At 42.7% G+C, this 26,263-nt stretch overlaps 1 protein-coding gene across 1 annotated transcript in view; it reads left to right on the top strand.

Moving 5' to 3' along the window:
- Positions 1-26,263, top strand: part of PGM2 (phosphoglucomutase 2) — a 65,184-nt gene that overhangs the window by 19,488 nt on the left and 19,433 nt on the right. Inside the window, exons 2-7 of the mRNA XM_010852421.1 lie at positions 8,931-9,265; positions 13,782-13,949; positions 19,619-19,725; positions 22,876-22,960; positions 24,630-24,713; positions 24,826-25,019. Of these exons, the coding sequence (XP_010850723.1) occupies positions 8,931-9,265; positions 13,782-13,949; positions 19,619-19,725; positions 22,876-22,960; positions 24,630-24,713; positions 24,826-25,019 (973 nt within the window). The remainder of the gene's footprint in view (positions 1-8,930; positions 9,266-13,781; positions 13,950-19,618; positions 19,726-22,875; positions 22,961-24,629; positions 24,714-24,825; positions 25,020-26,263) is intronic.

Consider the following 26,263-nt stretch of genomic DNA (forward strand, 5'->3'; position numbering starts at 1 on the left):
CTGCCATATGGGTGGTGTCATCTGCATATCTGAGGTTATTGATATTTCTCCCGGCAATCTTGATTCCAGTTTGTGTTTCTTCCAGCCCAGCATTTCTCATGATGTACTCTGCATATAAGTTAAATAAGCAGGGTGACAATATACAGCCTTGACGAACTCCTTTTCCTATTTGGAACCAGTCTGTTGTTCCATGTCCAGTTCTGACCTGCATACAAATTTCTCAAGAGGCAGATCAGGTGGTCTGGTATTCCAATCTCTTTCAGAATTTTCCAAAGTTTATTGTGATCCACACAGTCTATTGTGATCCACACAGTCAAAGGCTTTGGCATAGTCAATAAAGCAGAAATAGATGTTTTTCTGGAACTCTCTTGCTTTTTCGATGATCCAGTGGATGTTGGCAATTTGATCTCTGGTTCCTCTGCCTTTTCTAAAACCAGCTTGAACATCAGGAAGTTCACAGTTCACATATTGCTGAAAGGGGTACAGATACCATTTAGGAGAAGGAAGATATGCCCTGACAGTTTATCAGAGCTGACTAGCAAATTGTTAGAAATTTTACTGCTGCTGCTGCCAAGTTGCTTCAGTCGTGTCCGACTCTCCGCGACCCCACAGACGGCAGCCCACCAGGCTCCCCTGTCCCCGAGATTCTCCAGGCAAGAACACTAGAGCGGGTTGCCATTTCCTTCTCCAATGCAGGAAAGTGAAAAGTGAAAGTGAAGTCGCTCAGTGGTGTCTGACTCTTAGCGACCCCATGGACTACAGCCTACCAGGCTCCTCCATCCATGGGACTTACTAGCCAGATATTAGACACTGCCATCATTAAAATTTAAATGTTACAAACTTTCAAGTAAATACATAATAATAAAAATGTAATAAATACTCAAAACTCACCATTTTCTATTGATTTTACTACGTGTTGCTACTATTTATGTTCTTTAAGTTATTTATATGTATTCTATCTGTGCATTGGAAACATTACATGGCATGCAACTTTGCATCTCCTCCTAGCTGTTTGTTCAGTGACATCATGTTGGTAGCAGGGAAACAGCCAAAGTAGATGTCTTTACACCACAGAAATTGACAAACACTGTTAACACAAATCAGGGCTTTTATCCCAGAGAGCTAGATGTGAAACATTTACCAGCTCTTTACAGAAGAGAGACTTTCTAATGAGGGGATAATTAAGCAGAAGCCTAAGTTACACGTGGATATTTGGCACTGGGATATCTGGGGGAGGGCAATGCAGGCAGAGGCTTCAGACCAGATCTTGCTTGACCTGTTTTCAAGGATCAGCACAGAGAAAAGCCTGAGAAAGTGAGTGAGAAAAGTGGCAGGAAATCAGGGCAGGACGATAGATGAAGTAGAACTCTGAGGCTCTGGTAAAGATATAGATTTAATTCTAAGTACATTATGAAGCCATGAGAAGACTGAAAACAAGAGAAGGATAGGATCTGATTTTTATTACAAGGGGTCCCTTGCTCTACTGTATGGGGGAGAATTCTATATTTCACCTGAGCTCAGAATTACTCCTTGCTTGTTAGAGATACAGCAGACTCATTGATATTTGCAACCACCCTAACATTTAATCACAGACAAAACTGAATGTGTGGTAGTGCCCATGAGGGTTCATCCCTATCCAATTTTTTTCTCCTTCCTGGGCACACAGATTGTCTATACCTCCCAGTACTCTGGCAGTTCAGTGGGTTCACATGATGAGTTCTAGCTAATAAAATATGAGTAGGAGTGATACACACCCCATTCCCAGGGAGAAGCATTTAAGAGCCGTGAGTGACCCCCACACTCTTCGTGGTGATGGCAGAGGCCACATCGTGGGATGCAGGAGCCGAAAGATGGAAACAGTCTGATCCCCAGGTGACTGTGTAGAGTATAGGATCCTCTCACTCACCCCGAGCATGAACATGAGCAAGAACACAAAGCTTTGTTTCACCAAATACTGAAGTTCAGGGATTAATTTACTACTTCAGCCTAGCCTAGGCTGTCCTGAATAATACAGAATGTCATGCTGTAGAAACTCTCAATGATAATAGCTAACATTTATTGAGGGCTTACTCCATGCCAGGCACACCATTTATATGTATTTCCTCATATAAGTCCCACACTATTAGAGATGTACACTATGATTGCGTCTTTTTCAGAAATAAGGACACTGAGTCCAAGAAAGTTTAAGTGACTTGCTCGGGGCCCTCAGAGAACAAAAGATGGAACCTAGAGGGCCAGTCCTAACTCTGGAACTTCCCTTTTCTACTGAGGAAAGAACAGTCTCCTGTTCTTTTCTTCATTCATTTCTTCATCCTTTATTGGGCATTTACAGTGCTAGACTCTGGGTAGCATAGCATAGCATGGGTACTCAGTTGTGTCCAATTCTTTGTGACCCTATGGGATTTTTCCAGCAAGAATACTAGAGTGGGTTGCCATTTCCTCCTCCAGGGGACCTTCCCAACCCAGGGATCTAACCCATGTCTCCTGTTTCTCTTGCATTGTAAGCAGATTCTTTACCACTGAACCACCAGAGAATCTGCTAGGCTCTGGGTAGGCAAAGATAAATAAAACACCATTCCTATCTTCAAGGAGATTAGTGAAGAAGAGACCACAAAGTGAAAATTATAATGTGATGAATTCATAAGCAATACAAGAGACAGAGAAACATGCTAACAGAGATGGAGATACAATCAGCAAAATCTAGACTGTGGAAAGCTCTATAGGACAAACAATCCAGTTCCTTCAACAAATAACTTACAAGGAAAGTTAGTCAGAACCTATAGATTAAAGAAGATCTATAAGTCTGAAGACTTTTGAGAGTCACTTGGACTGCAAGGAAATCAAACCAGTCAATCCTAAAGGAAATCAACCCAGAATATTCATTGGAACGACTGATGCTGAAGCTGAAACTTCAATACTTTGGCCACCTGATGTGAAGAATTGACTCAATGGAAAAGACCCTGATGCTGGGATAGATTGAAGGTGGGAGGAGAAGGGGACAACAGAGGATGAGATGGTTGGATGGCATCACTGACTTGATGGACATGAGTTTGAGTAAGCTCTGGGAGTTGGTGATGGACAGGGAGGCCTAGCATGCTGCAGTCCATGGGGTCACAAAGAGTCAGACACGACTGAGTGACTGAACTGAACTGAAGGGCTTACTAACTTTAACTATACAATTTTTAGGTGAGATAATGATTTGTGGTTATTTTTAGGGTATCCTTATCTTCTATAGACACACACTAAAAAATTATAGAATAATATGATGTCTGAAATATTCTTCAAAATATGCAAGAAGGAGAAGTGGGTACATGAAACAAGATTGGCATGGATAATCATAGTTGACCTAGGTATTTACTTTGGGGATAATTTTAATAAACATTTAAAACTTCCCAAAATCAAAAGTTTTAGAATAACTGTTCTTGGGCTGGATATAAATGAATTGGTGGAATCACTGACAAGGTGTCTGGGAAAACTGGGAAGGTTTCCCAGGAAAATGGGATCTCCACATGTGAAACACTTCTCAGGTGACAAGAGAGCATGCACAAACAAATTAAACAAGGGAGCACGCACAAACAAATTAAGTTATTTTGAACATCACCTAATGTATCAGTGACAGAAATGATTAATATTTGTTTTACATCAGGAGCCAGCTGCTGTCACATGGAAACAAGTTACCAGAGTTTACGAGCTTACTTCTATGGACATGTGGAGAAATGGGCTGAGTGGAGCTGGAGATTGAACACTGGATTAGAAAATCAAGAGACCAGGCAGGAGAATCTTGGCTCTGTCTCAGAGAGGGACTTGGAAACTTTGTCTCTATTCCCTCATCTATAAAACGAGGTCCAAATTGATCCCAAAGAGCTGTTTCTGCTCCAACATTCTAGTATTCTACATGGGCTTCCACAGACATGAAATGTTAATTTGGGGATCATGTATGAGAATCTACTGCTTCAGGTCATGGTAGCATCATTGTCAGAACCAAAAGGACCTCCAGTGCAGGCATCTTAGTTACAGGAGACCCTCAGAAAGTCTCCTGGGTGTAGGGATCCCCTAACATAAATGCAGAGGACTTTTTCTGCTTTGCATGGGAAGCAGAAGGGAGTAACAGAGCAAGCCAATCATGCGTTGTTTTCTGCACAGAACCTGAGATCTTGGTGCTCTTCACAATTAAGGGACGAGGATTTATTTACAACTTGGCAATTTCCCTGTGAAAAGTTCCCCTAGGGTTAAAGAATTTTACTTGCTTTCTTTGCTTGCATATTGAGCACTGAGATACCTGCCCCTTGGTGTCCCAAATGGAAGTTAAAATAGTTCAGACAGGATGTCTCCATGGACCCATAACTTCTATACTGATTAATATAATGAGAAGCATCAAAATATCCTGTGGCCACCAGATTCCTTACGTCTTTTGAACTGTAGCAGAGATTCAGTGACCACCACCCTCATCATGGAGGTTGTGATTGGACCCCTGAGGCCCAGGACCACCCCCTTCCTCTCTCCCCTACCCCTTCCCTACCCTGGCAGAAGGCTAGAAGCTACACAGTTCCACCTGGGAGACCTCTGGTATTTGACAGGGAAAGAAGGGCAAGTGAGACATGTCTCGAAAGGGAATGTTGCCTGCCATTCCAGTAAATAACAAATGTTGCCCAGCATCAAGCCATTAGGCACTATATCCCACTAAGCACCCTGAAGTACTCTCTGAGGGGAATTCAGAATGGAGAAAAACAGGAAATCCTCTGTGCTTTGAATACTGGTTCAGATGTGTATCTAAGGAATAATGTCAATGAGCTTAGACTTTTGCATCTTCCCATACAAGCACTAAAATCATTAGCTTGAGATGTCTGCTTTTTATGATTAGCAGTAATCTTTCGATGTCCAACTACATGGTTTTTTTCCCAGCAGAAAACTCCTACATATCTTGACTCCCCCCTCACCTCTTCAGAGGAGGTCCTCAGAGCTCTCTGAAAGGACGTCTCCTGGGCTGCAGGCCTCAGTAATGTCCCTGAGCCAAGTTCAACTCACAACTTTTAGGTTGTGTGTTTTTCTTACGTTGACACCTGTCTGGTCTCAGACTCTGCGTCACACAGTTTTGGTCCTAGCATGTTGAAAAGAAGCTTGGTCTGGTGCAGAGAAAGAAGACAGCCTGAGAGTGGCTGACCCATGACAACCTGCCAGGTGGGGAGACAGAGGCTGCCTCTCTTCCTTCTCATCTACCTCCCTGTGTCCAGTTTCTTGGGACTTTCAGCTGGAAGGAGCACCGCACTTACAGGGTCTCTATCCAAAAAGTATTTTCCCGGTTGCCTCCCTCAATATCAACTGCGTCCTTCCCTCCTGTCCCCTGGTGCATGTATCCTAAGTCGATTTTCATATTGTCCAACTCTTTGCTACCCTCTGGGTGGTAAGCTGCCAGGCTGCTCAGTCCATGGAATTTTCCAGGCAAGAAAACTGGAGTGAGTTGCCATGCCTTCCTGCAGGGGATCTTCCCAACCCAGGGATCAAACCTGTATCTCTTACATCTTCTGCATTGGCAGGTAGGTTCTTTACCTGCCACCTGGGAAACCCTCACAAGCCTCAAGTACTGAGGGAAGCTTTCCTGACCTAACGTGAACCCTCATGGAATCTCCTTGCTTTCCTTCCAGCCTTCTCATCAGTTTATAATTACTTATTAACTGATATGATTGGTGTAATTAATTACAAACTTATTAACAGATATATAACTGGTGTAATTATATGATCATATTGTTGCCGGTGAACTTGAGGTTCTTTCTCCATCACAAGAGAATTTTGAGACAAAGCATAGAGGTTAAGAAAGTAAAATGAGAGTTTATTTAAGCAAGGATTTGCTCTCAGAGGGAGACTGGGCGGGCAGGTGAAGAGCTGCTGCCCTGGATTTCTTTGGCAAGCTGGTTAAGAGGGGGATACAAACAAAGGGGCCGAGTATTCACCAGGGAAGGAGGAGTTTGCGGTTGTCTTCCCTGATTTTTACCCCTGCTCATTCTTCTGAGGAGAGATTTTTGTCCTTATTTAACTTAGATCAGTGTCATGGCATCAGTGTATGATGAGTACTTCTTATTTGTAAGGCTGATCAAAAAACTAAGATCATGGCATCCAGTCCCATCATTTCATGGCAAATAGATAGGGAAACAATGGAAACAGTGACAGACTTTATTTTCTTGGGTTCCAAAATCACTGCAGATGGTGACTGCAGTCAGGAAATTAAAAGATACTTGCTCCTTGGAAGGAAAGCTATGACAAACCTAGACAGCATGTTAAAATAGCAGAGACATCACTTTGCCAACAAAGGTCCATCTAGTCAAAGCTATGGTTTTTCCAGTAATCATGTGCGGATGTGAGAGTTGGCCCATAAAGAAGGCTGAGCACCAAAGAATTGATGCTTTCAAATTGTGGTGTTGAAGAAAACTCTTGAGTGTCCCTTGGACAGCAAGGAGATCAAACTGGTCAGTCCTAAAGGAAATCAGTCCTGAATATTCATTGGAAGGACTAATGCTGAAACTGAAACTCCAATATTTTGGCCACCTGATGAGTAGAGCTGATTCATAAGACCCTGACGTTGGGAAGGATTGAAGGCAGGAGGAGAAGGGGATGACAGAGGATGAGATGGTTGGATGGTATCATCAACTCAATGGACCTGAGTTTGAGCAAGCTCTAGGAGACAGTGAAGGACAGGGAAGCCTGGCAAGCTGCAATCTATGGGGTCTCAAAGAGTGAGACATGACTTACGGACTGAACAACAGCAACACTACAGACTGAACAACAGCAACAATCTAATGAGAGCAAAATGAGCAAAAGGTGTTAAATTTGGATGCCGGAAATGACCATCTTTCCCCACCTTTCTTTGTCTGCCACTCAGACCCTTATAGGCCTCCCTGGTGGCTCAGCAGTAAATAATCCACCTATAATGCAGGAAACAGAAGAGACTCAGTTTCCATCCCTGGATCGGAAGACCCCTGGGTTGGGACGATCCCCTGGAGAGGGCATGGGAACTCACTCCAGTATTCTTGCCAGGAAAATCCCATGAACAGAAAAGCCTGGTGGACTACAGTCCATGGGGTCTTGAAAAGAGCTGAATGCGGCTGAGCACGCACGCATTCAGATCCTTTTCACCCAATTTCTTGTGGTCTGAAAGTTCTGGTTTCCCTTTGTCTGCCTATGGATTCCTGTTGTTTACAAGATGCGCGATTTCCGTGATTTCCTGACACCTGCCCCCTGCCCCCATTTCTCCAATACCTGCCTGCTGTGACAGTATGATTATATGATATATTTCTCATTACACTTAGCTAGCTATCATAGATCCTGGATATATATTGTTTTCTTTTTAAAATTGAAATCGAATAAATAAATAAATACAAAAAAGAAAGAGAGTACACAGAAAATGCACAATTTATAGGTGCAGCCCAGGGAACTATTACCAGCTACTGAGCTCGCTTGATACACAGTTGCATGAGATTTGATGAACCTGTATTGTGTTTATTATAACCTCAGCCAAGATACAAAACAATTCTATCACTCCACAAATTCCCTTGTGCCCTTTGTAAACAACTGCTCTCCCTACCCCCAATTCTTGGACACGATTGATCTGTTTCCTTTCGTTATATTTTTACCTATTTTAGAATTTCATATATGAGGAATAAGCCAATATTGGGGGTGGGGAGCCCTTCATTCAACATAATGTTTGTGAGCCGTATCTATAATGTGTACAATATTTCTTTTTCCCTGCTGTATGAATAGACCATACTTTGCCTATATCATTGAATGAATATACTACAATGTATTTATCTATTGTATTGTTGATGGACATTTGGGAGCCATTACGAATAATGACGTTAGAGACATTCTTGCATATACATTTTCATGCTCACTGCATGCATCTCCTTTATGGGTTGGTTGGTTGGTTTAGTCACTAAGTTATGTGGGACTCTTGGGACCCCATGGACTGTAGCCTGACAGGTTCCTCTGCCCATGGGATTCTCCAGGCAAGAATGCTGGAGTGGGTTGCCATTTTCTTCTCCACCTTTATGGGTTAGTGGTCCTAAGATCATGAAGATAACTCATTAGTTTCAAGAAATTTCATTGTACGTTTCACACTTAGATCTACAACTAATCTGGAATGCATATTTATATGAGATGTGATGTGAGGGAGGGGCTCAAGTTTCTTTTTTCTTCTTCCTCCATAGATATCCAATTGACCTAGCACCATTAACTGAAAATACCAATCTTTCCCCGTGCTCTGCAGCGCCACCTCTGAAATAAACGAACTGTGGCTTAGTGGTAAAGACTTTGCCTACCAATGCAGGAGACTCAGAAGACATGGGTTGGATCTCTGGGTCGGGAAGATACCCTAGAGGAACCGGCAACCCACTCCAGTCTTCTTGACTGAAAAGTCCCATGGAGAGAGAAGCTTGGTGGGCCATAGTCCATGGAGTCGCAGAGTCCGACACGACTGAGCACAAACACACACACACACGTCCACACGGGTAGACTTGTTTCTGGACTCTCCATTCTGTCTCACCATCTATCTATCTTAATCGTCCCACCTAATCTTCAAGATTTTTCTCGGTTATTCTTGACCCTCAGAATTTCTGCATAATTTTTAGGCTCCGTTCTGGGTTTACCGGTGCTCGGATCCCGGCTCCCGACCCGGTGCCTGGAGCTCAGTAGGACCTGAATGAATGGCTTAAGTGTGAAGTGAAGTGAAGTGACTCAGTCGTGTCCGACTCTTTGCGATCCCACGGACAGTAGCCTACCAGGCTCTGCTGTCCATGGGATTTTCCAGGCAAGAATACTGAAGTGGGCTGCCATTTCTTTCGCCAGGGGATCTTCCCAACCCAGGGATCGAACCGGGTCTCCTGCATTGCAGACAGACACTTTACTGTCTGAGCCACCAGGAATAGGAGTAACCTCTTGAGCTTTCGGCAGCCCCACCTCCATCCCCACACTTCTATCCCGCTGCCCCGCCTCCCTCTCCCCCGCCCAGGCGCGCAGGCACACCGCCAGGAGGCGTGCTCTTAGGGCGAGCGAGTCATTTTCCTCCGGGACGCTGGTGGCTCTCCCCGCCCTGCCCCCGCCTCTCCCCGCCCCGCCGGAAGGAAGGTCTCGCCACCTCCTGAACTTGGTGGTGGCAGCGCGGTTGGAGGTGGCGGCGTTGGCGGCGGCAGCTGCGACGAGGGCTCCGGGAGGCGGCGACGCAGGCATGGACTCCCGGCTGGACCAGGAGACGGCCCAATGGCTGAGATGGGACAAGGTGAGGGGGTCCCTTGGGGCCGCGAGCGACCGGGGGAAGTGCGGGATCCCCTTTCCTGTGGTGAGTGAAAGTGCTTCCTTCCCTCACCGCCCACCCCGCAAGGCCGAGCGGGTCCTGCCAGAAGGATAAGGGGCGGCCGCCAGGCCTCGTCGGTGTGGCTGGTTTGTGGCCCATTCCAAGTAGGCCCGGAAAGGTTGTTCCGCAACCAGACCTGCGGTCCGGCGAGCCAGGAGTAGGGGAGCGAGCCGGGCTCCGGGGGCCTCCTCTGATAGAGGCGACCGCGGGTTCCTGCCACTCTGCCCGCGGGGCCCGCCCTCTGCAGTCGGCGGTGCATCCCCCAGCGACCCAAAATGGTTCCCGCTGTCCCTCAGGCTCCTGGGGACCTGGCAGAGCGGCATTCCCAGGCGCTTGGTTGCCAGTATAGGTGCTTTCCGTTGGGCCCGCTTGGCTTCTGGCGTTTTTCTCAGGTCTCTGACTTTGCTGGGAAGAAGATGGGGAGCCCCTTGGACACAGCACCCCAGCTTTTCACTCTCTGAGGTGTTGGAGCAGGGACTCAGCTCCAGACACCATTCCCAGTCTCCTTTCTAACCTGGGTTACTCACTTCCTATTTGTTCTGTCTCTTGCACCTGTTTGCATTCCTAGACATTTCCTCTGGCTCTCTTCTGCTAAACTTGTTTCTCCTGTTTCAGGTCTGAATTTAAATGTGGCTTATGTAGAGAGGCCTTCCCTGGCTCCCAAGGGTGAATTATTTCTTTCTAATACTCTCCTTAAACATACTGTTCTTTTCCCTCATACCCCTTACAGAGATTGGCCAAAAACAAAAAACACTTGCTTGTGGGTTTATTGACCAATGTCTGTCTCCAGGGCTGATTTCAAAGACAAGAGATTCACTGGGTTGCACAGAACCTGTTCTCCTCGGAGGGCCCAGCACTTGGTTTAATATTCTGTCCCACTTTAAAATTTTTAAAAATATTTTTAACAAGGAGTTCCTTTTTTGTTTTGCAGGCCCCAGCAAATCACATAGCAGGTGCTGCCCACTTCTTCACTAACTTGCATGGTCCATAAGCCTGCACAGTGGTAGAGGCCTGGGATATTGAGTCAGTGAGGACTTCCCCTTCACCCTCCCGCCCCTGCCCAGGAAATGCCAGTACAGACTGTTTCTGGATGCTATGGGCAACTCCTTTTTCTTATAATTCTTTGGAGGAGGGAAAAGCCCCCATTTCTGATAACTCAGTAACTGGCAGTGAGTAGAAATGTTTTAAAGTCATAATTGGTAATGAATTAGTTTCATAAAACTTTCCCTTTGAAGAAATAAAAATCCAGTTTCTACAAAATGTTGTATCTGTGTATACAGAGAGTACCTCACTAGATAGAAGTGAGGGGGTGTTTTTCTTATTTTTAAATTTCTGCCACTCCTCTTGTTCTTCCCTTTCTCAGTTTCTTCTTTGACTTGAGACAGGCACCCAGAGGGAACTTGCGGCCAGCTAAAAGCATTGCAGCACTCTGGTCTGATTGCCCCAAGGGTGGCGAGGCACCCAGCAGGTACCCTCCAGCATTTCCAAAGTGCCTCCATCCCCATTCCTTTGGACCCTGACACACGTGTCATTTGCACATCTTATTCTGGTCTCCACTGACCTCCTGATTTTTTATTCTTGTCTTTCTGCCTCCTTTGGTTTCTCTCTGGCTATTTGGTCTTTTAGAGATATTGAAAGTCAATTAGGATTTTCCAAGTCTATACTGTGAATGAAAGAATTACCGGGTATTGAGTATGACCTTGAAGTCTCTGTGTTTTCTCATTCCCTCCGCAAATATCTGTTGAACCGCTTTTACATTCCAGATCTGAGCCCTAACTTGGGGGCACCTGACAATCTGATAGGTCAGCCTGTGCTCTGTGGTCAGTGGCTATTGCTTTTAACTAAGAAAATGGGCTTTTACTTGTTTCTTGTTGAATCTGGAACAATCTGAAAATGTGGGCTTAATTCCAGAAAACCAGTGTTTTATTTCAGTAGCATTTCAAAGTTTAATTATGTGGCCATGTTTTGCCTGCATGTTTGTCTACTTGAGATGATAGCTGGAAGATAGAAATAAAGTTTGTTACCCTGAATTCTTAATTTAAAAGTTTGATGTGAAATTAATGTAATTGTCATTTTTCTCCATTCTTAACATTTTGTGTAACCGTTGTACCAAAAAAATGAATGATTCATGTGAGTGTCCATTTGAAGCAGTCAATGTAACAGAAAAGGTACTAAGTTAATGCTTTTCATGCAGTTTAAGCAAGACACTATATCTGAGGCTTCTCCATCTATAAGACGGGGGTTTTGTTAGTTGCCTGTCTATTGTAGTTAGTGCAAGATTCAAATTTGACTGCCAGGGAAGTCTCATGTATTTCTTATTATATCACAGGATCACACATTATAATTTTTAAAAGACCAAAATACTACCAAAGTAGTGTTTTGATTTAAATTATATAAGCTTATCACTCTAGGAAAATTTGAAGATATTAGGGAAGAAAATGAACATTTGATTATTACTAGATGCCAGACAGAAAAGGGTGTTTTATAAACCACCTCAGAACCACCTTGTAAGGAAGGTTATAGGTTGTTCATATTTTAGAGATGAAGAAACTCAGAATTCAAGAAACTAGATATTCTGCCCAACAGTATAAATTTGTTGGATAATGATGTGGCTGGGATTCCATTCTGAGTCTTAGACCCCAAAACCTGTGTATTGATCCCATTTCTCCAAAAGTGCTTACCTTTGTAGGGAAGAAAGTAACACTTATGTTATAAAGGAAAACCGATTTCCTTGTACTCGTAATACTTCAGACACAAAATGTTTGAGTTTTTCACACCGAACAAGTTCTCATTTTTCTGTGAATACCAACTGGGTTTCAGTTTAACTCAACCGTGACACTAACTACCCAGAGTTAGTGTAGACCCTGTCCCCCACCGACCCCGCTTAAGGGGTCCATCCCACAAGATTGCTCCCACTTAAGATACCCACAGAAGCCCCACATTGTCACCCATACTTCTGACCAAGCAGCAGTAAACCAGGGGGGTCTCATGACCCCCTTCTAGGGTTTGGTGATTTTCTAGGATAGCTTACAGAACTCTGGAAGGCACTTTACTTATTATTACCAATTCTTTTTAATGAAGGACACAACCCAAGAACAGTCAACTGGAAGAGATCCATAGGGCAAGGTATGGTGGGAAGAGGTGCAGAGCTTCAGTGCCTTTACATAGATGTGATTAATTAAATTATTGGCTGCTACTGCTGCTGCTAAGTCACTTCAGTCACGTCCGACTGTGTGTGACCCCATAGATGGCAGCCCACCAGGCTCCCCCGTCCCTGGGATTCTCCAGGCAAGAACACTGGAATGGGTTGCCATTGCCTTCTCTGATATTATTGGCTACTGGTTATTAATCTTAATCTCCAGCCCCTCCCCTTGTTAGAATTCAGGGGAGGATGGAGTTGAAAGTTCCCATCAGCTGATCACTTGGTTGGTTCCCAGTAGTCACCTCATTAGGATAAACTCAGTTATGGACGAAAGAGATTTATTATAAATAACAGAAGATGCAACTTTCATCCTAATCATTCAGGGTTTTATGACCTCTTTGCTAGAAACTAGGAACAATAAAGTGTTAGTCACTTAGTCCTGTCCAGCTCTTTTCGACCCCATGAATTGTAGCCTGCCAGGCTCCTCTGTCCATGGAATTCTTCAGGCAAGAATACTGGAGTGGGTTGCCATTCTCTTTTCCAGGGGATCTTCCCAACCCAGGGATCAAACCCAGGTCTCCCTCATCGTACGCAGAGTCTTTACCGTCTCAGGAACAATAAATATATATTTCTTAATTAAAAAAAAAATTTTTGTTTACACCATGCAGTATGTGGGATCTTAGTTTGCTAATTAGGGATTGAACCCACACCCCCTACATTGAAAGTGTAGAGTCTTAACCACTGGACTGCCAGGGAAGTCTCATGTATTTCTTATTATATCACAGTATCACACATTATAACTTTTAAAAGACCAACTTGATATTTCAAATTTCAAAAGCCTCATAAAACTGAAAAGCCTATACGTGTGTGTATATGTATATGTGGGCTTCCCTGGTGGCTCAGTGGTAAAGAATCCACCTGCCAATGCAGGAGACATGGGCTTGATCCCTGGTGTGAGAAGATCCTCTAGAGAAAGAAATGGCAACCCACTCCAGTATTCTTGCCTGGAAAACCCCATAGACAGAGGAGCCTGGTGGGCTGCAGTCCATGCGGTTGCAAAAGAGTCAGACATGACTTAGCGACTGAAGAACAGCAATGACAATATGTATATGTATGTGTATATATATATATTCTTTTCAAACACATACATATATACTTTTTTCTCCTGTAGGTTAGAATTATTGTGGATTGGTTGGTTGTTTTTTCTTTTCAGCTTTTTCATTATGTTATTCACCTGACTATATCTGGTGATATAGTCAGGTGAATAACAGGAATGGCATATACATTCCTGTTTTGCAGAATCCTTTAACTTTGGCGTCAGTGAAACAACTCATTGCAGCAGGTAATACAGAAGAACTGCAAAAATGTTTTAGCGCTCGAATGGAATTTGGGACAGCTGGCCTCAGAGCTGCTATGGGAGCAGGAATTTCTCATATGAATGACTTGACCATCATTCAGACAACACAGGTACCATATTTTTATACTTCTTAATTCTTAACATTTTCCCAGTGTTAAAAAATAAACTGAAGCATATTAAATTTATTAAGAATTTATTTGAGCAAAAATCTATTCGAATCAAGCAGTTCTAAACTGAAAGTAGTTAGGAACTGTTGGGGAGAAAATCTTTTTTCTGTACACTTCTAGATTCTTTGGTTGGTCTGTTAATTAAATTGGCATAAGACAGATTAACAAGAGTAAACAAGTTTAATTATATACATATAGGAGCCCCATAAACTCACTGAGACCCAAGGGCAAATCTAGCAGTTGAAGCTTCAAAGTGGAGAATGACAGATTGACTTTTCAAATATATATATATTTATATGTATATATATATATATGGTTTTTTATACTGTCCATAGGACAGTAGAAAAGGAGATGTTTGGTAGATATTTGCCTGCCATATAGATAGGTCTTTCAGATTTAAAGTTATCTCTGGTAATAGCTCTCTTTCAGGATCAGGCTTCTTATCTGAATTCTTTTAGGTAGCTAAGGAAGAGGTAAAAGTTTTTCTTTGGTCTGCCGGCTCTTGATTGCCTCAGCTCAAAATGATCCACATGCAAGAGTGACATGTTTTAGGGTCACATAGTCTGCTCCCCCTCAGAGCGCCCCACTGACAGGAACTAGGGGAAAGACTTTTATAGAGGAGAGGCAGAAACAAAGCAAGGAAATGAATAGATTGGCTCCAGCTCAAGTGGGTGCCATATTTGGGAAGGCTTAGCTGGCTGTTTGTGATTGGCTGTTCTTCAGTTATGAATTCTTCACCTTGAGGCTTTTATGAGGTTAGGTTTTGGCTTGCTTAGTAGGCTCCTAGGGCATTAAAGCCACCTCAGTCCAATGGCCTCCTCTTTTAATTAATTTAACTCCAGGCACCTTTTGTATTTGATAGACCTAATTTGGTTTCATTATGGAATAATCTGGTGGGTTTGCTTCGGCACAGGGTGTCACACATTTACTCCATAAAGTTAGGCTTGTACAGTCCGTGGAAGCAGCATTGTTTTGAAATTCATTCATTCATTTATTCATTTCACAGAGATTTATTAGGTGCCAGACATCAGGAATATAATAATGACTAAAACAGACAGATTCCCTCATGGTGCTTCATTCCAGTGCAAATTCACCAACTAAACCGACGGACTTTTATGTTTTTATAACTTTTGTTATGGTTGTACAGATAGCAGTGTTTAAACTTTTTTTAACTGCCAGAATAACCAAGAGTTATTAGTTCTGTTTAGTTTTAATTTATAGTATGCTGCTGCTGCTAAGTCACTTCAGTCGTGTCCGACTCTGTGTGACCCCATAGATGGCAGCCCACTAGGCTCCTCTGTCCCTGGGATTCTCCATGCATGAAAGTGAAAAGTGAAAATGAAGTCTCTCAGTTGTCCCCGACTCTTAGCGACACCAAGGACTGCAGCCTACCAGGCTCCTCCGTCCATGGGATCTTCCAGGCAAGAGTACTGGAGTGGGGCGCCATTGCCTTCTCCTAATTTATAGTATAGTTGGAAATTATTGCTGAGTTTCCTTGCCTTTATTTGTGAATTTTACTATCGGGGCTACATTCAGCTTTTAGGAATAAAGATGAAGCCTTTGACAAAACAGCTGCCACTGAGTGCTGAGAGTTCTGTCTGTGAGGGAAATGAAGTGGAACAGGTCGTTCTGTTTCTTCAGCTGCTGGGACATGTTAAAAATGAAGGTCATTTTAGTCCGGGAAAGAAAAGGCTGGGAAAATTAGCTACTGGTGATTATGTGTACTTTACGTGTACTTAAAAAGACAGAGTTGGACATGTTCTAGCAAAATCCTAAGAAAGAAATCTTGCTTAAGGTCCTGAATTGCCCTGGAAACCACTGGCTACACATAACCTGTTAAGCAGTAGGGCTCCCTGAGATCTTTCTGGAGGGAAGACTTGGAATAAAGTGAGCCTGGAAATCTCATTCTAGTTTATGGGTAACATGGGATCACGCTGATGGATAAGGTTGCCCTTTGCTCTGTTACTAGGACTGTACAACGAATCACATGAAGCATGGTGGTTTTAAACAACAACCACGTTTATTTTGCTCACAGATCTGTAATGTGGGTAGGGCTTAGTGGGGCGGCTGCTTTTGGCATCACATGGGCTGGTGTGGAGGCTGGAGTCTTCTGAACACTCCCTGCTTGCTGGTCCCTTGTGCGGACTCTCGTCCTATTGGTGCCCCAGAGTCATCTGGTTGTATTTAAGAAGCTGGTGGATGTGAGTCAGGAATATCCCGGTGGGAAACAGGATAGAGACTAGAGGGAAATTTTTGTATTGTTTGCCTCATTGCTGGCAGTTATCATTTCCTGTTAGGTTCCTTAACTGAGCCTGACACATCAATGATGGAGAATTCATTGTCTTCTGAAATAACCATCCTATCTTTGGATCATTCTCATTTAAGAAGAGTTTCTTTATTTTGAGCCAAATCTGTCTTTCTGTAGCTTTTCCATATTGGTTTAGTTTAACCTTTGGAAGCTATATAGAGGGTATTTCTTCTGTTTTACGATCATATTTTGATCCTTCAGTGAGTCTTTTCTGTGGAAAAAGCATCCCCTTCTCTTAGTTGTGCCCTCAGGTACTCAACCTCAGCAGGCCCTAGAGTTTTTTAGAGCCCTTTGAAGACAATAGGGCTTTTAGACTAAGGCTGAGTGCTTTAGTCTAAAGTATCTTAGTTTTAAGTATCTGACACTACCCCTATGGCAGAAAGAGAAGAGGAACTTCATCCTCTTGATGAAGGTGAAAGAAGAGAGTGAAAAAGCTGGCTTAAAATTCAATACTCAAAAACTAAGATCATGGCATCCAGTCCCATCACTTCATGGCAAATAGATGGGGAAAAAATGGAAACAGTGACAGACTTTATTTTCTTGGGCTCCAAAATCATTGACAACAGGGAATGCAGCCATGAAATTAAAAGATGCTTGCACCTTGGAAGAAAAGCTATGACCAACCTAGACAGCATATTAAAAAGCAGAGACATTACTTTACCAACAAAGGTCTGTCAAAGCTATGGTTTTTCCAGTAGTCATATATGGATGTGAGATTTGCACTGTAAAGAAAGCTGAGTGCCGAAGAATTGATGCTTTTGAACTGTGGTGTTGGAGAAGACTCCTGAGAGTCCCTTGGACTGCAAGAAGATCCAATGAGTCAATCTTAAAGGAAATCAGTCTTGAATATTCATTGGAAGGACTGATGCTGAAGCTGAAACTTCAATACTTTGGCCACCTGATGCGAAGAGCTGACTCATTTGAAAAGACCCTGACCCTGGGAAAGATTGAAGGCAGGAGGAGAAGGGGACAACAGAGGATGAGATGGCTGGATGGCATCACCGACTTGATGGACATGAGTTTGAGTAAGCTCCGGGAGTTGGTGATGGACAGGGAAGCCTGGTGTGCTGTAGTCCATGGGGTCGCAGAGTTGGACATGACTGAATGACTGAACTGAACTGAATGCTTTTAACCCTCTTGAACACGGGCCGTACCTCAGGGGTCCACCACGGCCAGAGAAAGAGCACTATCACTATGGGAAGCCTTAGAGTGTGAGCATCTGTGTACCTTCTACTGCTGCTGCTACGTCGCTTCAGTCGTGTCCGACTCTGTGCGACCCCATAGACGGCAGCCCACCAGGCTCCCCCATCCCTGGGATTCTCTAGGCAAGAATACTGGAGTGGGTTGCCATTTCCTTCTCCAATGCATGAAAGTGAAAAGTCAAAGTGAAGTCGCTCAGTCGTGTCCGACCCTCAGCGAGCCCTTGGACTGCAGCCTACCAGGCTCCTCCATCTATGGGATTTTCCAGGCAAGAGTACTGGAGTGGGGTGCCATTGTACCTTCTAGGAACCCCACAAAAACAGCTCCCATGTGTGCTTGTTACTTTGCATCCCTCAGAAGCTTCAGAAGATTTGCCCAATGCAGTATTTTTGTACAAGAAAAGCTAAAGGCTTTCTAAACTGGCACCACTCTGGCAACAAAGCTGTGAAATATTGCCCTACCAAAAACAAGAGTTACGTTTCATTTTATGACTTCCTTTAATCAAAGTGAAACAAGTAATATGAACCGTGATTATAACGCAATCAACCAGAGTTCTTTTTATTCCTGTAATAAACCTATTTTGTCCAGTAATCAAAACCTCTTGAAGTCAAAGTTCACAGTTTTCTAATCGTCCATATTTCAGACTGAGGTGATGTTACTGTACCCACTAAGATGCAGGAATTGTGTGTTCGACCATTGCTAGGTGGATGGGAATAGCCCAAACTCTGCACAATTTCTATTTGTATAATAGTGGACTGATAGAGCCTCCTTAAGATCTGTCTGCTGGAAAATAATTTCACAAACAGAACGAGTTTAGATCTTTTAACTGACAAAATCTTACAAACTGTGTTGAATTTCTTTTACTTTTCTTTATATAGAGCAAGTTGAAATATCTGAAACACCTCCTTGTCCTCAGAGATTTTAGATTTGTATAAGATGGGTGCAAGCTTTGAAGGAAAATGACCGTAAAAATAATGCTCATGGCAGCAAACACACAGTGCATCCTTGGTGTTGGATTCTTAGCTCATGGCATGTCTTAACTCAGTTAGTCCTCATGCAGTCCTTAGAAGTAGGTACTGTTCCCATTTTACAGAAGAGAAAACTGAGGCACTGAGAGATTAAGGAACTTGTCATTTGCCCACAAGTGGTGGTCTAAGCCCACAGATTCTGTGTACTTTTAATTTAGCACTGAACCACCTCTAACCAGACCCAGGCACAAGTCTGTTGTTGTTCAATCACTCAGTCGTGTCCGACTCTTTGTGACCCCATGGACTGCAGCACGCCAGGCTTCCCTGTCCATCACCAATTCCCGGAGCTTACTCAAACTCATGTCCATCGAGTCAGTGATGCCATGCAACCGTCTCATCCTCTGTTGTCCCCTTCTCCTCCTGCCTTCAATCTTCCCAGGATCAGGGTCTTTTCAAATGAGTCAGTGGTTTGCATCAGGTGGCCAAAGTAGTGGAGCTTCAACTTTAGCATCACTCCTTCCAATGAATATTCAGGGTTGATTTCCTTCAGAATGGACTGGTTTGATCTCCTTGCAGTCCAAGGGACTCTCAAGAGTCTTCTCCAACACCATGGTTCAAAAGTATCAATTCTTCGGTGCTCAGCCTTCTTTATGGTCCAACTCTCACATCCATACATGACTACTGGAAAAACCGTAGCTTCGACTAGATGGACCTTTGTCGGCAAAATAATATCTCTGCTTTTTAGTGTGCTCTCTAGGTTTGTCAGAGCTTTTCTTCCAAGGAGCAGGCCTCTTTTAATTTCATGGCTTGCAGGTACAAATCTAGGCTCTGCTATTTGTGTATCTGAAACTGGGCCAGTCATTGAAAGTTCTAGCTTTTCCATCTGTAAAATGGGATTTCTTGGCCAAGTTGATCTGGGATTACTGATAATAAATGCTAAGTGTCCAACACAGTACCTGATACATACAGATAGAAAATAAATAAAGCTGTTGTTTTCCTATTTGGCAGTTCACTTAGTTACTGAGGGATTTCTCTCCTGCTACAGTGTTCTCTTGTGGAAGCAGAGAAAACTTGATCAATTTTTGGTTTGGTGTGTTAAAACGTATATAGTCTTTTAATTCATGGGTGTTTTTTAGGGATTTTGCAGGTACCTAGAAAAACAATTCAGTGACCTGAAGCAAAGAGGTGTTGTGATCAGCTTTGATGCTCGAGCCCATCCAGCAAGTGGAGGCAGCAGCAGAAGGTACGTAAAGATATTCATGTTCAGGAAACTATATTTTTGTCGTGTATTTTGTAGTTTTATTTGTAATCACCATTTCAATAGGTTGGCGTTAAATACATTTGTCAGCTATATTGCTTAACTATAAAAAAGATGGGTAGATTCTGTTTGTAACTTTTAAGAATTCTGGTTTTATGTTTGGGTTAAGAAAATGTAATTATTTAGACAATGTAGAACTTAATACCTATCTAAGGCAATTTTTTGTAAATGGCAGTATTATTTCTGGTTCCTCTTCCTTTTCTAAATCCAGCTTAGACATCTGAAAGTTCTTGGTTCACATAATGCTGAAGCCTAGCATGCAAGATTTTAAGCGTGACCTTAATAGCATGGGCGATGGGTGCAATTGTCCAGTGGTTAGCACATTCTTTCGTCTACCCTTTTTGGGAATTGGGATGAGAATTGAGCTTGTCCAATCCTGTGGTCACTGCTTGGTCTTCCAGATTTGCTGACATATTGAATGCAGCACCTTGATGGCATCATCCTTGAGGGTTTTGAATAGTTCTACTGGAATTCTGTTGCATACACTAGCTTTATTAACAGCAGTGCTTCGTAAGGCCCACTTGACTTTGCTCTCCAGAATGTCTGGCTCTGGGTGGCTGACCACACTATCATTGTCATCCAGTTCATCTGGATCTTTTCAATACGGTTCTTCCATGTATTTTTTCCTTCCCTTCTTGATCTCTTCAGCGTCTGCTGGGATCTCTACTGTTTGTCATTTATTGTGCCCATCCTTGGGCAAAATGTTCCCTTGATATCTCCAGTCTCAATGCCTTTGAACTATGGTGCTGGAGAAGACTCCTGAGAGTCCGTTGGACAGCAAGGAGATCAAATCAGTCAATCTTAAGGAAAATCAACCCTGAATACTTGTTGGAAGGAATGATGCCGAAGTTGAAACTCCAGTATTTTGGTCATCTGATGCAAACAGCTGACTTGTTGGAAAAGTCCCTGATTTTGGGAAAGATTGAAGGCAGAAGTAGAAGAGGGCGTCAGAGGATTTAGATGGCTGGATGCAATGGACATGAACTTGGGCAAAACTTCAGGAGATGGTGAGGGACAGAGAGGCCTGTCGTATGGCAGTCCATGGGGTCTCAAGGAGTCGGACACGACTGGGCAACTGAACAACAGCAGCATTATTTCTCTTCACTTTTTTTCCTTTTATGAAATTTTTTTCTTCTACTATTTATAAGCCTCATGAGCTTCTTCTCATTCTTAAATGCCCATTGCAAAGTGCATTGTTGTAACATTCCCAAACCAATGAGACTGTCTTTTGTGGCTATAGGCAGATGGTGATGGTGATGGTGGTGATGATGATGGTGATGGTGGTGATGATGATGATGGTAGCGGTGGTGGTAGTGGTGGTGATGGTGGTGTGGTGGTGGCGGCGATGCTAGAATCATTCAAGTGCTGAATGCGAGTTAGGCACCTAGGTATTTACTTATTTAGTCCTCACAAAACCTGTAATCTATGTACTTTTTGCTCTGAGATCATAAAGTGAGAGAAGGTACCACAATTTAAACATAAAGAGGCTGGCACCAGGGGTCAGCAAACTTTTTCCCTAAAGGGCAAATAGTCAGTATCTTACACACTGTAGGCGGCACAGTCTCTGTTACAACCACGCCGCTCTGCCATGTAGCATGAAAACAGCCATGAACAATTCATGACTGAGTAAAGTTTTGTAAAACTTTATTTACAGAATGCCTGGAGTTTGCCCATCACTGGTCATAATCATGTCATATGACCCTCTTTTTTGCTGTAACACTTCCTCTTGATAGCTTACATGAACAATGTCATTTCCTGAGGTTGCAAAAGTGACTTTTGTACCTTTTAGTGAATGCAGTATGTATCTAATTCAGGTTTTTATTTAAATTATTTTTGCTAAAATTTGTTGTTTTTTTACTTTCTCCTATATAGGGGCATTTTTTAAATTGTCAAAATCATTTTTGTATTACTCTTAATTCTAGGAATTTTAATGCCTGAGTTGTTAAAGATTTGCTGTTTTTGCCCTAGCCAGCTCCCAAAATAGTGTTCCATGCAGTTAGTGCTCAAGAAATATTTGAGAGAATGATCAAATACTTTGTTTAATCCTCTAATAGTGTAATATTGTTCATTGGAAGTAAATTGTATATTGTGATGAAATACTTTAAGCATGAAGAAAGACTTGCTGCCATGTTCTGTGTCCTGCCCTAAGCCAGATGCTGTGGAAATTGAGAAATATGTCAAAGTGTCAAAAACTTGTCATCTTTTAAGAGCTGAAAGGAGCCAAGATGTATATGTATCATATACAGACGTGTGTCCCACGTATATCTCACACTCACAGCAGTGTGCCGTGTGTTTTGTAGAGGACAACACTGAATCAAACACTAGTCTTCATGGCGTATCCTGGGCAGTGACAGCTGTAGAGACTTCTCCGTTCTGCCTGGTGCCATGCGACTTGGTACAGGGCCAGATAACTCTTCATTACAGGCACTGCCCTGTGCAGTGTGGGATGCTTCGCAGCATCCCTGGCCTCCATCCGCCAGCTGCCACTAGCACCATACCCCAGTGACAACCGAAATTGTCTCCAGATGACTCAGGTGTCCCGTGGGAGCAGCACCGCCCTTGGCTGAGACCCGCTGAGATGGAAGAGAGCTGAGAGACTTGGGTGCAGCCTGGCTTAGCTGCTGTGTGCCCGGTGGACATGGGACAAGTCATCTGGCCTTTCTCAACTTTACTCCCATTTCTCTTAAACAAAGGGGTGGAATGAAATGACTCCTTAGGTTCCTCCAGGCTTAATGTTCTCTGCCAGTAGAGTATAATTAAGGTTTTCATCGATCTGGCTGCTGTTCTCAGTCTAAAGAAACGATTGGGGGACTTCCCTGGTGGTCCACTGGCTAGACTCCATGCTCCCAATGCAGGGGGCCTGGGTTTGATCCCAGATCAGGGAACTAGATCCCACATGCCACAACTAAGAGCTTGCATGCCGCACCTAAAGATCTGGAGTGCTGCAACTGAGACCTGGGGCGGTCAAATAAATATAAAAAAATAAATGGTTGGACCTTCATTTTCTTCTCTGTTGTCACCTGCTCTCCTGACAGCTCTACTCTCCTTTTCTCCCCGGTCACTCTGTATTTCCAGATTTGCCCGACTTGCTGCAACCACGTTTATCAGCCAGGGGATTCCAGTGTACCTCTTTTCTGATATAACCCCGACCCCTTTTGTGGTAAGTGTTTGCTTTTATAATTTCCTGTCCCAGGATCAGGGGTGGAACATGGCCAGGTTTTACCATCTTTAGGGCTCTTGGGATTCAGTTGTTTGAAAGACAGAAGGGCTCCTTGCCTTTTATCAAGACTTACTTCTCCAGGAATGTTCCTCCCACACCCTAGTAATATTTCTCTGGTGTTCAACTTTTGATTCATCAGAATTTCTTTCTTTTTTTTAGTTCATTTTTTCTTTTGCTTGCATTCAGAAGATATTTTAGCTGGTTAGCAGAATGTCTTTTGTCTGTTTGTCTTTTTGCTTTTTAATTTGGTTTGTGTTCTTTTTCTCAGCTACCGCAATTAGGAAACTTCTGGGATCTAAATCTGAATTCACCTCAAACCATGTCTTACCATGAAATTTTTGACAAATTGGTGTACCAACTTTTTATATATGAGTGTTTCACTCTAAATCCTATTCATAGCCAGTACCAGAAGCATGCTTGGCATGTTTTAGTAAGATTTTTATCAAATTCCTATTGTAACAGAATCTAAAGAAAAGGATAACAGGCACTACGACAGCTGTTCCTTTTAAGTAGAATGAACTTTTAAGAGTAGGGCCAGATGCTCAAAATATATGTTTTTAGAAATTAAACCAAAAACATAATTTGAATGCACTTACTTCCATCAAGTAGAAATGAGAGTGTATAAATACAGAAGTAATCTCCACTAGCTTTGCGTTTACTGTCTCTAGTGCACTGACAGGTAAGTGCAGCTCCTCCTAGCTTGTAAATATCCCAGCAGATGCTCAGTGTCACATCCAGATGTGGCTCAAATTTTACTGTTTGATGGAAAAACTGCAATGTGTTCAGGCATCCTTGGTCTTCTGTACTATATTAATGTTGGTAGCTATTGTTTTTATATCAGACATGAATTAAATAAGTGTCTCATGATCACTGGCCCAAGTAGTGGAGTAATTCTCCCTTTTTCTTTGCTCCAGGACACCTGGGGAACATGAGATACCTCCTAGAGGGGCAAGTGACCACAGTGATTTTTGGTGGGAGGGTAGAGGGGGACAGACAGGTAGAATTTCAGGCTCCCTGTGTAGACTAAACCTCAGGTGTAGCCATAGGGGATCCTCTCCCCATCTGGGGAAGTAGTCTTATAAAGATGGGAGCTACGTAGAAATACAAGAGCGGGACAGTCAGCCCCGGAGTGGGAGATAAATGCAAGCTCTGAGAGCTCTCTCCACGTTGTTCACATTTTCCTCAACCTTTTATTTAAAAGCAAATCAGGGAAAGAAGAGCAGAGGATGCAGTTGGAGAGAATAAACTGAAGCCATAAGCTTCCTTCCTAAGCAGAAGGCTTAAAAGAATGTGCATTGGAGAGTCAGAGCATCATATTGTGTAAAGAATTTTCTACGTTCACCAAGGAGAAGATAGGATAAAAAGATACACAGGAAAATACTTGCCTTTCTTACTTAGGGTACACATCACAAAATTTTGAGCAGTGAGTTAGTTTTAAGGGTAATCAGAGTATACTCCTTGGATGTGGCACAAAAATATTGTATGACACATTATGATATTTATATATTACGTTTATTAAAGGGAAAATGGTACAAACAATGTATGATAGACCTTTTAAATATATCTAATATTTTGCTTCATATTGTTCTTGTTTCCTACTATATTACAGCCCTACACAGTATCACATTTGAAACTTTGTGCTGGAATCATGATAACTGCGTCTCACAATCCAAAGCAGGATAATGGTTATAAGGTATTTTTATTTTTCTCTCCATACTTATGTCCTTCCATCTGAAGTCTGTACCTTGGGAGCACAGGGAATGGATGAACTCTAAACCGTCTGGATATGTTCCCATGTTCTCCAGGTCTATTGGGATAATGGGGCTCAGATCATCTCTCCTCATGATAAAGGGATTTCACAGGCTATTGAAGAAAATCTAGAACCGTGGCCTCAAGCCTGGGACGATTCTGTACTCAATGGCAGTCTGCTCCTACATGACCCAAGCGCTTCCATCAATAAAGACTATTTTGAAGACCTTAAAAAATACTGTTTTCACAGGTAAATGGGTTGGAAACTCACCTCAAGTGAGTTAAATTAATGTGATTCAACCAAATTATGTTTTCATTACATTTTTGTCCTCAACCGGTATTCTATACTACATACACTGTTATTGCCTCTGACTTAAGAGGCTATAGATGAGGGGTTGGCAACTTTTCTTAGAAAGATAGTGAATACTTTTGGCTTTGTGAGCCACTGTGTTGCTCAACTACCCAACTCTGTGTTTGCAAGAAAGCAGCCATAGATAATATGGAAATGAATGAACAACAAACATAGCTGTGTTAAAAAAAAGTTTATAAAAATGGGTTTCAGGGGCATAGCTCAGTGGTAGATCCTTTGACTGTAGAAGCAGGTGGCTAGCCCACAGGCTGTGGTTTTCTGACCTCTGTTGTAGATTCATATATATGTATATGTGCATGTAAAGAAAGAAAGTGAAGTCACTCAGTCACGTCCAACTCTTTGCAACCCCATAGGCTACCCAGCTCCTCTGTCCATAGGATTTTGCAGGCAGGAGTACTGGAGTTGGTTTGCATTTCCTTCTCCAGGGGATATTCCCGACCTAGGGTTCGAACCTGGGTCACCTGAATTGCAGGCAGACACTTTACTGTCTGAGCCACCAGGAAAGCCGTGTGTGTGTGTGTGTGTGTGTGTGTGTGTGTGTGTATAATATATATACATATATCTATATATGTGTGTGTGTGTGCGTGTGTGTGTATAATATATATACATATATCTATATATGTGTGTGTGTGTGCATACTTTTATATATGTATGTAAAAAAAAAGCTTGTTGGAAGGTGTCAAATAGAAAATGTTGAGAAAAAGGAGAGTCCAATTAAATAAATTTATATTAAAAAAAGAAAATGTTGACTTTTTTTATCTTCCCAGAAATTTTCATTTCATATATAAACATATATACATGTAATATATTAGTATTTCCAAATCGTAACTAAGAATATAGAGTGCATGTGTCTTGTTCTATGCCTTTTCCCCTCTGGTTAATTTGTCATGGATACCTTTCTGTATTAGCTCCCATTAGTCCTGACCATTGTGTTTTAATGGCTACTGTACCAGTCTGTTTAACCCCGTGACACAGATGTGATGCTCATGGACAGGAAGCAGAGGAGCTGAGTGAAGGGTTGTCCTGCCCTAGTATGCTGAGGGTCCCATCACTCCTGATTGTCCCCTTAGGAAGGAACCACTGATGGTTAAGCAGCAGAACTTTAGGGTTGTCTCTAGTATTGT

Source organism: Bison bison, unplaced genomic scaffold (assembly GCF_000754665.1).
Source record: "Bison bison bison isolate TAMUID 2011002044 unplaced genomic scaffold, Bison_UMD1.0 scf7180017864310, whole genome shotgun sequence".
NCBI lineage: Eukaryota > Metazoa > Chordata > Mammalia > Artiodactyla > Bovidae > Bison > Bison bison.